Below are 13,378 nucleotides of genomic sequence, written 5' to 3' on the forward strand. Positions count from 1 at the left end.
TTGTCACAATTCAATGTCAGTTCTTTGTAGCGTGATATTTGTGCCATCAAGGATGAGCAGTCGATCGCAGATACACAGGCTCCTGTGGCCAATCAACTCCTACGTTTTTCAGCACGTGGGAAGACACGCACGGGAACAAGCGCTTGGCTTGATCTACCTTGGCAATGGACATGGCTGAGACAAATACGGTAATTTGGCATGTTACCATTTATATTAACGACCTTTTGTTTAACTGTTGTTGATGTCGCCGCTATTTTTAAGAAAAAAAAAACGTTTCCATTCGTTAGCGAGCATAACAAAATCATGTTTATAATTACGATGAGCATGGTAGGCTAACATTGTTTTAGCTATCATTTTAACAACGCAGCAACGAGCGCTAGAGCTAGTCCACAAACAGCATACAGTAAAGTCAACGTTCGGCAGTATCAGTGATCATGTCGCTCGTGATTATTATTTCTGAGTGTTTGCCTCCTCCGGTTGAAAATGTTTCAAGTTGTCTCTTCAGAGTGGTTATTTCGACAACTATTCTTCATGATGTATTGTCATGTCATTGGTTTGTCAAATCAACGTTACGATTCAGCACCAATTTTCTGTTTTATTTATAGGCTTTCCTCCTGTAATCAACTCACACTGGGGAACAGGACGATAGAATACGATAAATTTAGTACTAGGCCGATACACACACACGACAATATTTAATAGGCATCATTGATAAGATATCTAAACTAGGCGCCCCACGTTCTGAACATACATATCCCCTTACAGTATAAACTGATGAAGTTGTCATTACTAGATGGTGTATATTAATTTGTCGAATTGTTTTTTCAGAACATCGTTGTTCAGGACTGCTTAGCTAGACTGAAGGAAAGACTGCAGTATGCCCTCAACCACAGCCCTCCTGATCTGGATTATTTAGAATTCATAGTGACCCAAGAGAGGACCTTCATACAGGCAATGGAGAATGTAGCTCCGCCTAATGATATCGGTGAAGCCCTCCATCACCTAAGCATTTTGTTGGACCAGCAGAATAAACCTCCCTATTCACAATCAGTGGTAAAGATTACAGGTCCCTGTGGACGTTTAAGACTGCAGGTCACAGAGGACCACCTCCAAAATCTTCTTCGTCTTGGTCTACCTGCCACATGTGTAGCAGACATTATTGGAGTCTCAAGAAGAACCTTATATAGAAGGATGCAGGAGTACAATATGTCAGTCAGGACCCTGTATTCCACCGTGACTGATGATGCTCTGGATAATGAAGTGAAAGCCATCAAATCTAGACTACCTCATGCTGGACACCAGATTGTCAAGGGGTGTCTAGAAGCAGAGGGCCACTGTGTACAATGGTCCAGACTCAAGGCCTCTATGCATAGAGTTGATACAGAGGGCATCTTATCAAGAATGACAAGTATGGGCTGTGTTGCCCAGAGAAAATACTGTGTTCAAGGCCCACATTTTCTGCAGCACATAGACACCAACCACAAACTCATCAGGTGTGTTTGTAACATTTAAATACAGCTGGAAAATTAATTTTATTGGAATTATTTTATGGGTAATTATCATCTGTTTCTTTCCTTTTCATGAACTCATGTCCCCCCCCCCCCCCCCCCCCCCAGATATAACATGGTGATATTCGGTGGCATTGATGGCTACTCTAGGAAGGCAAGTTTTCTGCTGTAACAAATTACATACTCATCAAAGTATTGCTGGTATAATCCATCATTTTTGGTAAGGTTTCCATTTTGTGATAATCATCCCATACCTACTATTAGTATAACTCATGTCTGTTTTTCCACCCTCCAGATCATGTACCTCAATGCTGGATCGAACAACACAGCAAGTACTGCTCTTCAGTTTTGTCTGGATGGAGTGAGGAGATTTGGATGGCCTTACAAGTGAGTAATGCAGCAGTAAATTTATTTTGTGTTGTCTCATAGTATCCTTTTGCTCTATTGTTTTTAGTAAAGTCTATGAATTCCGTTGAATGGATACTAATTTCAAAATCTGATGTGTTACAGGGTAAGAGGTGACCAAGGTGTTGAGAATGTCAGCATTGCCCGGATGATGTTCACTGTTAGAGGCACAGGACATGGAAGCTTTATAAGTGGAAAAAGTGTGCACAATCAGAGGTGAAGTATTCCTTCTGTAATAATTATCAAATTGCCTCAAGATCCAAGTAGGTACATGTCTTGTTATTGTTAGTGTGCCCTACAGTGTGATATTTACCTTAGTTTAATTGCTGTTTGGCTTTTCTTTTACATACTTTGATTGACACATGGGGAAATGTTCTATGTATGAATTGTAGAATCGAACGTCTATGGAGGGATGTTTGGACAGGAGTTACACACATCTACTATGACATATTACACAGCCTGGAGGAAGATGGATCCCTCGACATCTCAGACAATCTTCATCTTTTCTGTGCACAGTACACCTTCCTCCCCAGACTCAAGGCTGATTTGGCAAAGTTTTCTGCTGGATGGAATAACCATCCTATCAGGACTGAGGGCTTTCTTTCCCCAAACCAGCTGTGGGATCTTGGGATGCTGCAGCACCCCGTAAGAGAGCCAGAGATGTCCGAGCAACATGTGGCAGTTGAGTAATAATGCTATTGATATTGATGTCCTGCCTCTAAACATGACTTTAAGTATATGTACTTATTATTTTATCTTCTGTTGGTTTTGGGGAATCCAAATTGAGGATATTGATTGGGAGAGCTCAGGGCTCTCTCATGAGAACTCTGACAACCCAGGAGTTACTGTACCAGAAATGGAATGTCCACTGAGGACCGAGGACATTGAAATGCTCCGCCTTGCCATCGATCCCCTTGGTCATTCAAATAGTTTCGGAAGAGACATTTATTTGACCACACTTGCACATGCGTTGTCCCTACTTAATGCTTTTAATAATACATGATTGCAGAAGTCTAGTCTTGGACCCCATGTATCAATTATTATGGTTCACCTTCCAGTCAAAAAATAAATACAAAACCACAAAATGTATTGTACTTTGCTTTAATGCTCTTATTGAACAGCCTCACGTTCATTCTGTCAAGCTGACAACCAGGAGGGAAACTGCTGTGAAGGACATCTAACAAAAACATTGTTATGATATGATGCCCATATGGAAATGCTGTTTGAAATAGCCAACAATGATTAATGTTTTCTAAACCAATCTATTAGCCATGCTCACTGGGTCACAAAACACAGATGAACAGAGAAATTGGTGAGGAGATGAACTTGATTTTACAATTTTTTAAAAAACTGCACAAATACCTTAACTAAAGGTAATAATAATTGAGCCTGAATGTATATTCACTGAAGTGGAACCATGAAAGAAAAACAGTGGTTTATTTAGTACTGCATGTTTGAAAAACAAAATTTAACCTAAACCTGATTAAATGCCTGCCCTAGATAGAAGGCCTCAGTTATCACTTGTTGAAACTCAGTATAAGTTTGCATATGCTTAACAGGCAGACGGATTGTATTGCTACATGCGGCGACTGTTGGGTAGCAAACTGTATGTACACCATACTGAATGTCACGTGTGATTGAACTGCACAAAGACTCGGAAGTTTTTCTTCTCCTCCTGTAAGACAGGAATGTGGCCCTGTCCTGTGAGCCACTGGAGAAACCTACTTGGGGACAGATGACCAGGACCCATCTCTGGAGGGTCATCCACTTCTGGCTGTTCACCTTTTCAGAGACAGATAAAGTAAACAATCATGTAAACAAAATATTGGACATGGTTTATCTATACCACCACAGAGGTAGAATTTGGTAGTATACTTAAAATTATAATGTGTACATGGAAAGTTTATGAAATGTGTAAGACAGAGTCTTGTATACACAGAGTTGACAAGAACAAAACTAAATTAGCAATTAGATGCTTCCAGCTCCTGCAAGAAGTCCTGTAGATGGTTCATAATGCTCATTTCCACCCGTTCTTTGTTGGAGCCCTTCTCACTGAACTCAGGATGGCACGCCGCAAAGACAAAGTCAGCATCAGCCTGGTTACAGAGACAATGTATCTTTATAAGTTCATCCAGAATGAGAGAGAATTGGTGGCACATTGAGCAACAGAGCTGATTAATAGAGCAAGTGGTGCTCGTGAGAACAAAGCCACTGAATGAGAGTAATAAATTCTCAATCATAACAGTCACACTGACAGCAGAAGAGAGAGATGGAGAAGCAGGTCATAAAACACAGAACTGTCAACTGCTATATTATGACTCCCAACCTCAAACATGCTGGTTGTGGTTAACACAATACGACAACCATTTCTATGTGTCAACCTTTGGACAGTGGTCCAAAGGTTGACACATAGAAATGTCCCACAGCTAAATTAATAAGATAATCAGAAACTACTTTACTTTTGTATGACATGATAAATTATTTTTTGGAGGGAAATTCAGCATAGCCTGCCTTTAATTTATTATTGTTTAGTGACCCTAAAAATACTGAGTCTACAAAAGAGCTACAATAAAGGACATGATCAGTACTTGAAATAAGCAGAGTTTAGCATTTGGAATCACTATTGGCAGTTAAGTGGTATCAATACATCTCTACTTAAGCTTATGTTTATTAACCCACCTTCACCTCCACCCCAGGGACAAAGAGTGGTTGGCAGATATTTGGGTGTTGGCTCATGAGATCAATGAGACCATAAAGTTTCAGACCTTCACGTAGCTGGGAGAGAAGGGGCAGCAGCCGAAGTGTGGCATGAAGAACAATAGCACTAATATATAGAAGAAGAAAAATTAAATATAAATGAAGTTAAATGTAAAAAAGCAAAACCTAAATATTAACATCATTGACAAGGATCAGAATATTGAAAAATAATCATACCGAACAATTTCTTCCCTCTTTTCAACATTAACAGGTCCATTATAGCCACAGCTCAAAATGTCTTCTGTCAGTTCAGTCATTGTAGCCTCTGTGGCTGTCCCAACCTTAAAAAGACAGACGTGCACACACACAGAAAAAAAGAGGGGGTGAGGGGGTTACAGCAGCGTGTCACTGAGCAAGACACTGAACCCTTAACTACATCAAATAGTCTGGTTGGCACCTTCATAGTAGCCTCCGTCATCAGAATCATATATCACAATATCTTTGAACAAATATCACAGTAACAATGTTGTTCCCCAATTTCCATGAATTCTGTGACAGCTTGGAATTCTCTATTACAAAGTGATGCCAAACATTTTACAGCAGTAAAACCCTTAAGACCTCTTACTTGGGAGATAAGTGATATATACTGAGCATCACAGACATCCTCTTTGGAAATGTGCTGAATATGTATCTCCCCATCGCACAAATACTTATAGCACCAAAGTTTGAAGCAGCAGGGTGGTGGTCCGCTTTGAGCCAGACTTGCAGCCCAGATTTCGCCAGCACTCCTGAAAGAAACAGTATATATTAATAGAAACATAACCATGTATTAACTGTGCTACGTTCATTATGTCTAACTGTTATTGATTAAGTTAAGTTTTTCCTTTTGATCAGACATGTAGAAAAGCTTTAGTTTTTACCTTACATGTTTCGATGGAGCACTTCCGTCTTCGTCGGAGGGTCACGTAGATGTTTGTGTGTGACGTTGTAAGGTAAAAACTAAAGCTTTTTTACATGTCTGATCAAAAGGAATAACTTGACTTAATAGCCATGTGTTGATATGTGTTATGTAGAGGTTATTTGTTACTATAGTGCTCTATCAGTGTCTATCATGCTTGTGTTTGTTCATTGCCTTTTTCCATCATAGCCAGGGGACTACAGATGAAAACTGGCCTTCTGGCTAATTCTGCCCTTTTTAACCACATGTAATCATGTGTTTTATTAAATTGCATTGTCCCCTTTCAAATAAAAGAAAAATAAATAAATAAATAAATAAACAGGACACACAACATTTAGCCTATTGACAAAACAATCAAAACTTATGCACACCTACAGAGGCAGACAGATTCAGGAGAGGACCAGAAGGGCGACAGATTTAAAAAGACACTGCATAAAAAGTTTGATTAGAGAACATATTTTGTGTCTTGGGATCTATAAGATCTTGTTTGAGGACTCAGACCCCACTGTATGCAAGCATGTTATACCTGAAGTTTTCTTGATCAAGATCCAACATTGAATATTTGGGACATTTTCCAGTCGGGTCACCCTCAAACAGCTTCTGCTCAATCCCTGCAACCATCTCTTTGGACACACACAAAAAAACCACTCCATTCAAGTAACTACTTTCACTTCTACTGTAGAATTTTGGTGGTAATAATTTGGAGCGAAGTGGCTAAAATAAGACAATGCCTGGATGTCTGTGCTGCTTGGCAGAGGTCTGTGCTCTGGAAGTGCTTTTCTAATTCAAATATGTGTACCTGTGAGGAACTCCTTTCGTAGTGCCCCTGTATCAAGGCCCTCTTCACCAATGAACCTGATTTTCAGCTGACTAGTGGGCAATGCCTTCTTTTGTCGCTTCCACTGAGCAAGGCCCCGCTCTACCATGTGAGATCTTGATACAGTGATAGGAAATTCTTCATCGCTGTTAACAGCAGCAGAGATGGTCTGCAGAACATCATCAAGGCTGAGGGAGTAATGAATGCCTGTTAGGCAGTGTGATTCTGGAAAGTGTATATTGTGTGTGTTTATTCCTTTAGGCCAGAGGTTGTCAAACTGTGGTCTATGCACATGTATGTGGCCTATGCGTACTCTATAGTGTGTGAGTATTTGCACATTTGTCATTGTAAATGCACATTAACTTTTTTGTTGATTCTGTTGAGTTATAGCTTGCAGGTGATCCCTGGATTCTTTGACCTAAGAAGTACTTGTCCTAGAGCGAGAGGTTATAGACTGTTGGAAACTATGGAAGTGTACAAACCTAGAAATGCTCATGTTGTTGTTTGAAGTTGAAATAATGAAGTCAGCTTTGCTGAAATGACAAAACACAAGCATGGAGTTGAAAGTAAAACCCATAAACCATAGGTGTTTAAAAGCCACATATAAAGGTTTACGTTAAAAGGTGGACTTTTAAGAAATTTTGTTATGGATAGGACTACGGAAATATATAAAAGCAAATATATATTGCAGCGTTTATGGTAACATGTCACTTAACTTAAAATTATACAATAGATTAATCCAGTAGTGGGGAGACAGATGCTTGGAATAATATCCCTTACTAAAATAATATAATATCTTGACATTTTCTTAATTCTGCGAAAAGATTGTTACCTCTCTCCACACTCGCTTGCATGTGCCTCCAGCTCATTCGGTGGAAAGTTCTGGTCACTGATTGGGCACATGGTCTGCAACTGGAATCACTCAAAATTTTAACATAAAAAGGTGGAAACATTGATACCTTGAAAATACACTCATCATATCACAACATACCTCTGTCTTTGAGGACACAAAAAGCACATTCTTCTCCATAGGCTGTCAGTAGGAATGAAAAAATTGAAAAAGGAATTGTGATGTGGTGACAGACTTAAGTCTAGTCTGTGATTGTGTAATGTGTCCTTGTTACTTTGTCGAAACACTTTTTTACCCTAACCAAAATACCACTGATGCTTGAAAAGATATGAATTATGTCACCTTCTGATTTGGGTTTGCTTTCAAGTCTTCAATATCTGGATTGGGGTGCCTGTAGTCTGGGTCTTCATTACTAATCTGATGAGGGAGAATAGCAAGTCCTTATTTATTATATGAAGATGGTCAACAAAGTGAGTATTATGCAAGCAACATTCACAATTCTGGACCCGAGGAAGATCTTGATAGAGCAAAATGTTGTATATTAGAGATATCTAGTAGCAAGCTTAAACGTGTGCACTAGTAATTTCTGTGTTTTGCAGATTACTGTTATTTGTAATATAATGTGATCTCCAATCATCATCTATAGAGTGTGTCTTTACATACCTCCTGTAGATCTGTATCTGAAGGTTTGCATGTTTCAACATGCAGCGCTAAGATTTGTAATGGATAGCTGGTGCAACAAGAGTGGCACATTGCCTTCAGCATATTGGAGAAGGACCTGGAGTCGGGGCAGTGGTTCAGTGTCTAGTTCCTCCTGTATTGGAGCAATACATAGGACATTCTTTCCGCTTGCACTTGCAGTCTTCAGCATGAAGCCAGTATATCCACTGTCATCAGGAGACACCATATGTAGTTTTCTAGAACCCCATCCCCCTACCAAGAAAAGTAAGAAAATAGTTGAATTATATTTAAATGTAACATTAGTCATTATTACTGATATTACTCAAGTGATTTTATAACAAGATTTGATTGGCCATGGATAAGTTCTATGTACTGTACCTGTTCCTTTATAAATTAGCTAGCCCCCTGACACAGTTTCCAGTTTTGGATAAGCATCTTTGAGGGTTGAACATACCTTCAACAGTAATATAAACCATACCATTATACTGATATAGTGTATAGTGGACTTTTTAAAATATTACATGACAAAATATATATATATTGTCAATGTTGCCTCACCTCATCATGGGTGTAGTTCTCTGGTATCAGCATGGACCTGCGTCCCAAACCAGCTTGAAGATGCAGCAATTCTTCACTGCCTTTTGGGGTGCACTCAAGAACCTTGAGTAAGAGATAAAATGTAACCTGTATCTCTTTGACTGGGGTGAAGTAGTTGGAAGGCCCTCGAACGCATCGGCGCTTCCCTTTTGCTCCAAAAAGGGCAGGAAAAGACCTGTGTTGAAGACAATGTTTTAATTTTACATTACACAATATAGGTACAAATCTTGCAAGCTATAATTTGAGAATTTAAATTGATGAATGCAAGGGACAAGCGAGTATTACAAAGAAACCAAATACAGTAAAGGACCTTGACATTTCTGTGTGGACAGTGGGTTGGACATCTCTCCCTCTTTCCTGACTCCTCCCCTGTCTGCTAGAGTGACATCGTGTTAACAGGGTCAAATGATGATTGAACTGTTATGCTTGTAAATATGGGTATTAATATGGGTGTGTATTTATTGTGAAACTAGACACCTTGGAGTCTCTTGAGCAGTTTGGGGGGTGGCCTTGTGTTGAACAGTGGGCCCAGCAGGGCCAGGGGAAGAAACTGCATTTGTGAGCAAATTTAGGAGGTGTCTTGCTGAATTATTACGTCTGAGTTGTCTCCCTGTCAAAAGTATAAAAATGGAGCAGTAGGCTGAAATAGGTATACCATACATCAACTTAATAATGCATACAACAATATAAATGATAAAATTTACAATTGGGATGTTTCCGTAATAACATCTATGTGGGCAATGTGCCTGGCACCACCGAGTAAATTTTACACATGCTTGTAAAGTTTTACTTGCTGCACACACACACACACACACACACACACACACACACACACATTCACCGTGCCCCGTCGTGCGCAACTAGCGGCCAAAGACTTTCTGAAATTTTAAGGGCAGGAGTTGACGTTACGAATAATTCAGGCCACCCTAAATGTTTAAATGATAACTGACCGTTTTTTTTTTTTAATCGTCTCTCTAGCATTAAAACACTAATGATGCTCTGTGCAGTGAGTGCACGTGCAAGCGCTTGCTTTAGATTTCCAGACGTTTAAGAAATATATGTAAACTAATGAAGAACGTTAGATCGCATTAACATCAGTCTGTACATTTAAATGTTTATTTTTTATGTAATTATTTTTGTTTTATAGCTACCGTAACACAGCAACTCATAAACGGAGAGCAGGGACAAATGAGGCCCTGTTTCGGCGCTTCCTGACGCTGTGGTCGTCCTCTCCAGCATTGCTGGATACGTATACATACATGACATGACAACTTCATCAGTTTATACTGTAAGGGGATATGTATGTTCAGAACGTGGGGCGCCTAGTTTAGATATCTTATCAATGATGCCTATTAAATATTGTCGTGTGTGTGTATCGGCCCAGTACTAAATTTATCGTATTCTATCGTCCTGTTCCCCAGTGTGAGTTGATTACAGAAGGAAAGCCTATAAATAAAACAGAAAATTGGTGCTGAACCGTAACGTTGATTTGACAAACCAATGACATGACAATACATCATGAAGAATAGTTATCGAAATAACCACTCTGAAGACGACAACTTGAAACATTTTCAACCGGAGGAGGCAAACACTCAGAAATAATAATCACGAGCGACATGATCACTGATACTGCCGAACGTTGACTTTACTGTATGCTGTTTGTGGACTAGCTCTAGCGCTCGTTGCTGCGTTGTTAAAATGATAGCTAAAACAATGTTAGCCTACCATGCTCATCGTAATTGTAAACATGATTTTGTTATGCTCGCTAACGAATGGAAACGTTTTTTTTTTCTTAAAAATAGCGGCGACATCAACAACAGTTAAACAAAAGGTCGTTAATATAAATGGTAACATGCCAAATTACCGTATTTGTCTCAGCCATGTCCATTGCCAAGGTAGATCATGCCAAGCGCTTGTTCCCGTGCGTGTCTTCCCACGTGCTGAAAAACGTAGGAGTTGATTGGCCACAGGAGCCTGTGTATCTGCGATCGACTGCTCATCCTTGATGGCACAAATATCGCGCTACAAAGAACTGAAATTGAATTGTGACAAATAAATTTGAATTTTTTAAAGAGAGTTTCAGTTCCAAATTAAGAAATTCAATTTCAAATCGTGTAATTCAAATTCAGTTTTGCCATTTCAAATTCAAATATAAAAAATTTAAATTCAGTTTTAAAATTCAAATTCAGTTTCTGGTGGCACATATTTCAGCCCATAGGGGGGAATCACCTGAAAAGAGAGCTGGATGAAATCAAACTTCAGAAGTTTTTGAGGTTCTGCACAGGATCTGATCTCATGGTGACAGACAGCATCTATGTGGAGTTTGAACAAATGACAGAGTTCACAAGAAGACCAATAGGGCACACATGTGGGAAGATTCTGCACATTGCTGAAAGTTAGGAAAACTTCCCAGATTTCCGTGCAGAATTCAACGCTGTTCTTGAAAGTAATATCTGGGTAATGGACATTGTTTAGACTACCACAACCCATACGACAACATTCTTCCACAAAGAGTATGCTGCATCAAGTCATTTTGAAGAATTGTAGAGGATGTTGAGGAATATGTTCTAAAGATTCCCGTTATCTAGCTCCACAAAATCAAGCTCTGTGAATATGAGCATGTTTTAAGTTCATGCATTTGAACTGTTTTGCTCTGTTGAATGTAGCACAGATGTATATTCACTCCATTGTTTTATTTTTAGAATTTGAAAATTTTGCAGTGTACATAGTTGTTCCAAATTAATGTTAGCTTTTGATAAAAACTTGATTATTGGTTTTCAATCTGTTTTTTATGCAAATTATTTTTGCATGCTTTATCCTTGGAGAATTTTACATTATATCTTGTTGCAGAATTTTATGGGTACAGTACAATACCTTACCTTACCTTACCTTACCTTATACAATACCTTATCAGTAACTGGGGAATGATGTATCATTCCCCAGTTACTGATAGAAAGTCATAGATGTGTTTAGTGCTCTTACTTGTTTTTGGTGGCTAATGAAACTACTTTGATGCATTCTTACTTGTCATAATGCCACAGTCGTGTATATATCCTGTTAACCAGCATCTTGGCAAAAGAAATGTAGACATAAGCTTTAATTTGTGTTTATTCATTCATTCATTCATTCAGTGTCTTCCACTTATTCCTTTCTATTAAGGGTCGCGGGGGGTGGGGGTGGGGGGTGGGGGGGCTGGACCCTATCCCAGTTACGTGCCAGAGGGGGGGGTTCACCCTGGACAGGTCACAAATTCATCACAGGGCCAACACAGAGAGATGAACAACCATTCACACTCACGTCATTTTTGTTTAATCTTTCATGAAAACAAGTTGTGTTTAACCTTTCATTAAAACATTCTATTCAGTTTCAACACTCAAAAATGATTGTTGTGGAAATCTTTTCAAATTTCAATAAGCACTAAAATGTTTATTCTTCTACCAAATGTGTATTCTGGTCATCTGTGAAAGTGTTGATTTTATGTCCATCAGGCTTCCTCTCAAATTAGTGAAAAGGTTACACAAAAAAAAAGAAAAACTCCAAATGCTTGCTTCAAACATGATTCATTTTTTGGTCATGTGACATTGAAGCATTTACAACTTTGTCAAGTTCATCCTGCACAGGAAGAAGCATTGTAAATACTGATTATTTATAGTGGTCCCACACCACTAATTAGTCAAGGCAGCCACCTTAACTGAAGTTAGACACGATTAAAATCTTCCAACATCATGCGCACCCAGCACTCTCTAATAATAATGTCAGAGTAATATAAAACAAACAACATAGCCTTTAAAAATCAGTACATTTCATATTTTTATGTACAAAAGAAATTATAAGGTAAGGTAAGGTAAGGTAATTTTATTTGTATAGCCCGTTTTCACAAACAGTTTGTCTCAAAGGGCTTCACATGGCATCATAACAACATCCTCTGCCCTTAGACCCTCACATCGACTGAGGAAAAACTCCATAGAAAACCCTTTTAACAGGGAAAAATCTGAGAAACCTCAGGGTGAGCAACAGAGGAGGGATCCCTCACCCAGGACGGACAGACGTGCAGTAGATGTTGTTACAGACAAGAAAACAGTTTACAATACAAAATGTGGGAAACACGGAAATGTTAATAACAGCTGAAGAAGGAAGCTTCTGGTAGGGGAGGCAGGGAGAGCAAGCCAGCTTGATGGGGGACTGGATGGCAGACTGGTTCATGGAAGGGGAACGCAGGCCAGTGTAACAGTAGGGAATAAGGGGGGGGGGGGGGGGGGGCGATGCAGGCGGCGGTTGGGGCTCTGGTGGATCTGTGGAAACACAGAGAGACTGCGAGACACCAAGGCCAAACTACAAAGTGCAACAAGTCATGGTAATGACAGATGATAAGATTTGTTGAAGATGATTAATTGAGATGACGAATCAAAAAAATGCATTGCTTTATTTTTCTTTGTTTCAGAAAGCAAGCTTAATCTTCCTAAAAAGATGTATAACACCAATGGATAACAGGGCTTTTGGTTTCAGAATCTAGTCAGCTTAAAATGCACCATGGGTAAGTTTGGGGTCAGTTTATGTATTTTAGTAATCGTAAAAATAGCACCAATTGAGCTCTGGTCCAGAATAATGCATGACACTGGTTAAAAAATGAGGTGCCTTTATTTTTAAAACAGTGCTATGAAATCCTGCAAAAATTAACAAACTTTTTTTTTTAAAATCAGAACTGAAGAAAATGTCAGTAAACTAGCAAAATTGCATCCTATTTTTTAGTCTTTTCTTTTTGGGTGGAATTTCCTGAACTAGTTATACAGGTAAGGTAAAGGTACTTTATCAAACATAGAGATGTACAGAGAAATTTGATGGAAAGCCATTGATTAAAATAATTG

General features: G+C 39.0%; 2 protein-coding genes across 7 annotated transcripts; one reads left to right on the forward strand and one right to left on the reverse strand.

Moving 5' to 3' along the window:
- The first annotated feature begins 122 nt into the window (after positions 1–122).
- Positions 123–3,081, forward strand: LOC147241996 (uncharacterized). Of its 2 annotated transcripts, none has more exons than XM_086191788.1 (6): positions 123–188; positions 829–1,493; positions 1,617–1,662; positions 1,804–1,895; positions 2,019–2,129; positions 2,306–3,081. In XM_086191788.1, the coding sequence occupies exons 1-6, from the start codon at positions 165–167 to the stop codon at positions 2,601–2,603; spliced, it is 1,236 nt and encodes a 411-aa protein (XP_086047914.1). In that variant the 5' UTR covers positions 123–164; the 3' UTR covers positions 2,604–3,081. The 2 variants fall into 2 exon arrangements, with proteins under 2 accessions (XP_086047914.1, XP_086047916.1); XM_086191790.1 differs by having other exon boundaries at positions 2,430–3,081.
- A 308-nt stretch (positions 3,082–3,389) lies between these two features.
- LOC147241997 (G2/M phase-specific E3 ubiquitin-protein ligase-like) lies at positions 3,390–10,490 on the reverse strand. 5 transcript variants are annotated; one of them, XM_086191794.1, is made up of 15 exons: positions 10,378–10,490; positions 8,991–9,123; positions 8,824–8,886; positions 8,475–8,688; positions 7,899–8,049; positions 7,578–7,652; positions 7,377–7,418; positions 7,218–7,297; positions 6,868–6,918; positions 6,368–6,573; positions 6,095–6,191; positions 5,236–5,398; positions 4,848–4,951; positions 4,593–4,737; positions 3,390–4,009 (listed from the first exon to the last, which is right to left on the reverse strand). In XM_086191794.1, exons 5-15 carry the CDS (start codon positions 7,998–8,000, stop codon positions 3,875–3,877), a joined length of 1,200 nt encoding a protein of 399 aa, XP_086047920.1. In that variant the 5' UTR covers positions 8,001–8,049; positions 8,475–8,688; positions 8,824–8,886; positions 8,991–9,123; positions 10,378–10,490; the 3' UTR covers positions 3,390–3,874. The 5 variants fall into 5 exon arrangements, with proteins under 5 accessions (XP_086047920.1, XP_086047917.1, XP_086047918.1 ...); XM_086191791.1 differs by having other exon boundaries at positions 7,899–8,168; XM_086191792.1 differs by having other exon boundaries at positions 7,899–8,168; positions 8,824–8,889.
- Between the last annotated feature and the right edge of the window lie 2,888 nt (positions 10,491–13,378).

This window comes from Aulostomus chinensis, chromosome 21 (genome assembly GCF_037954235.1).
Source record: "Aulostomus chinensis isolate RoL2024-O1b breed Wild chromosome 21, RoL_Achi_v1.0, whole genome shotgun sequence".
NCBI lineage: Eukaryota > Metazoa > Chordata > Actinopteri > Syngnathiformes > Aulostomidae > Aulostomus > Aulostomus chinensis.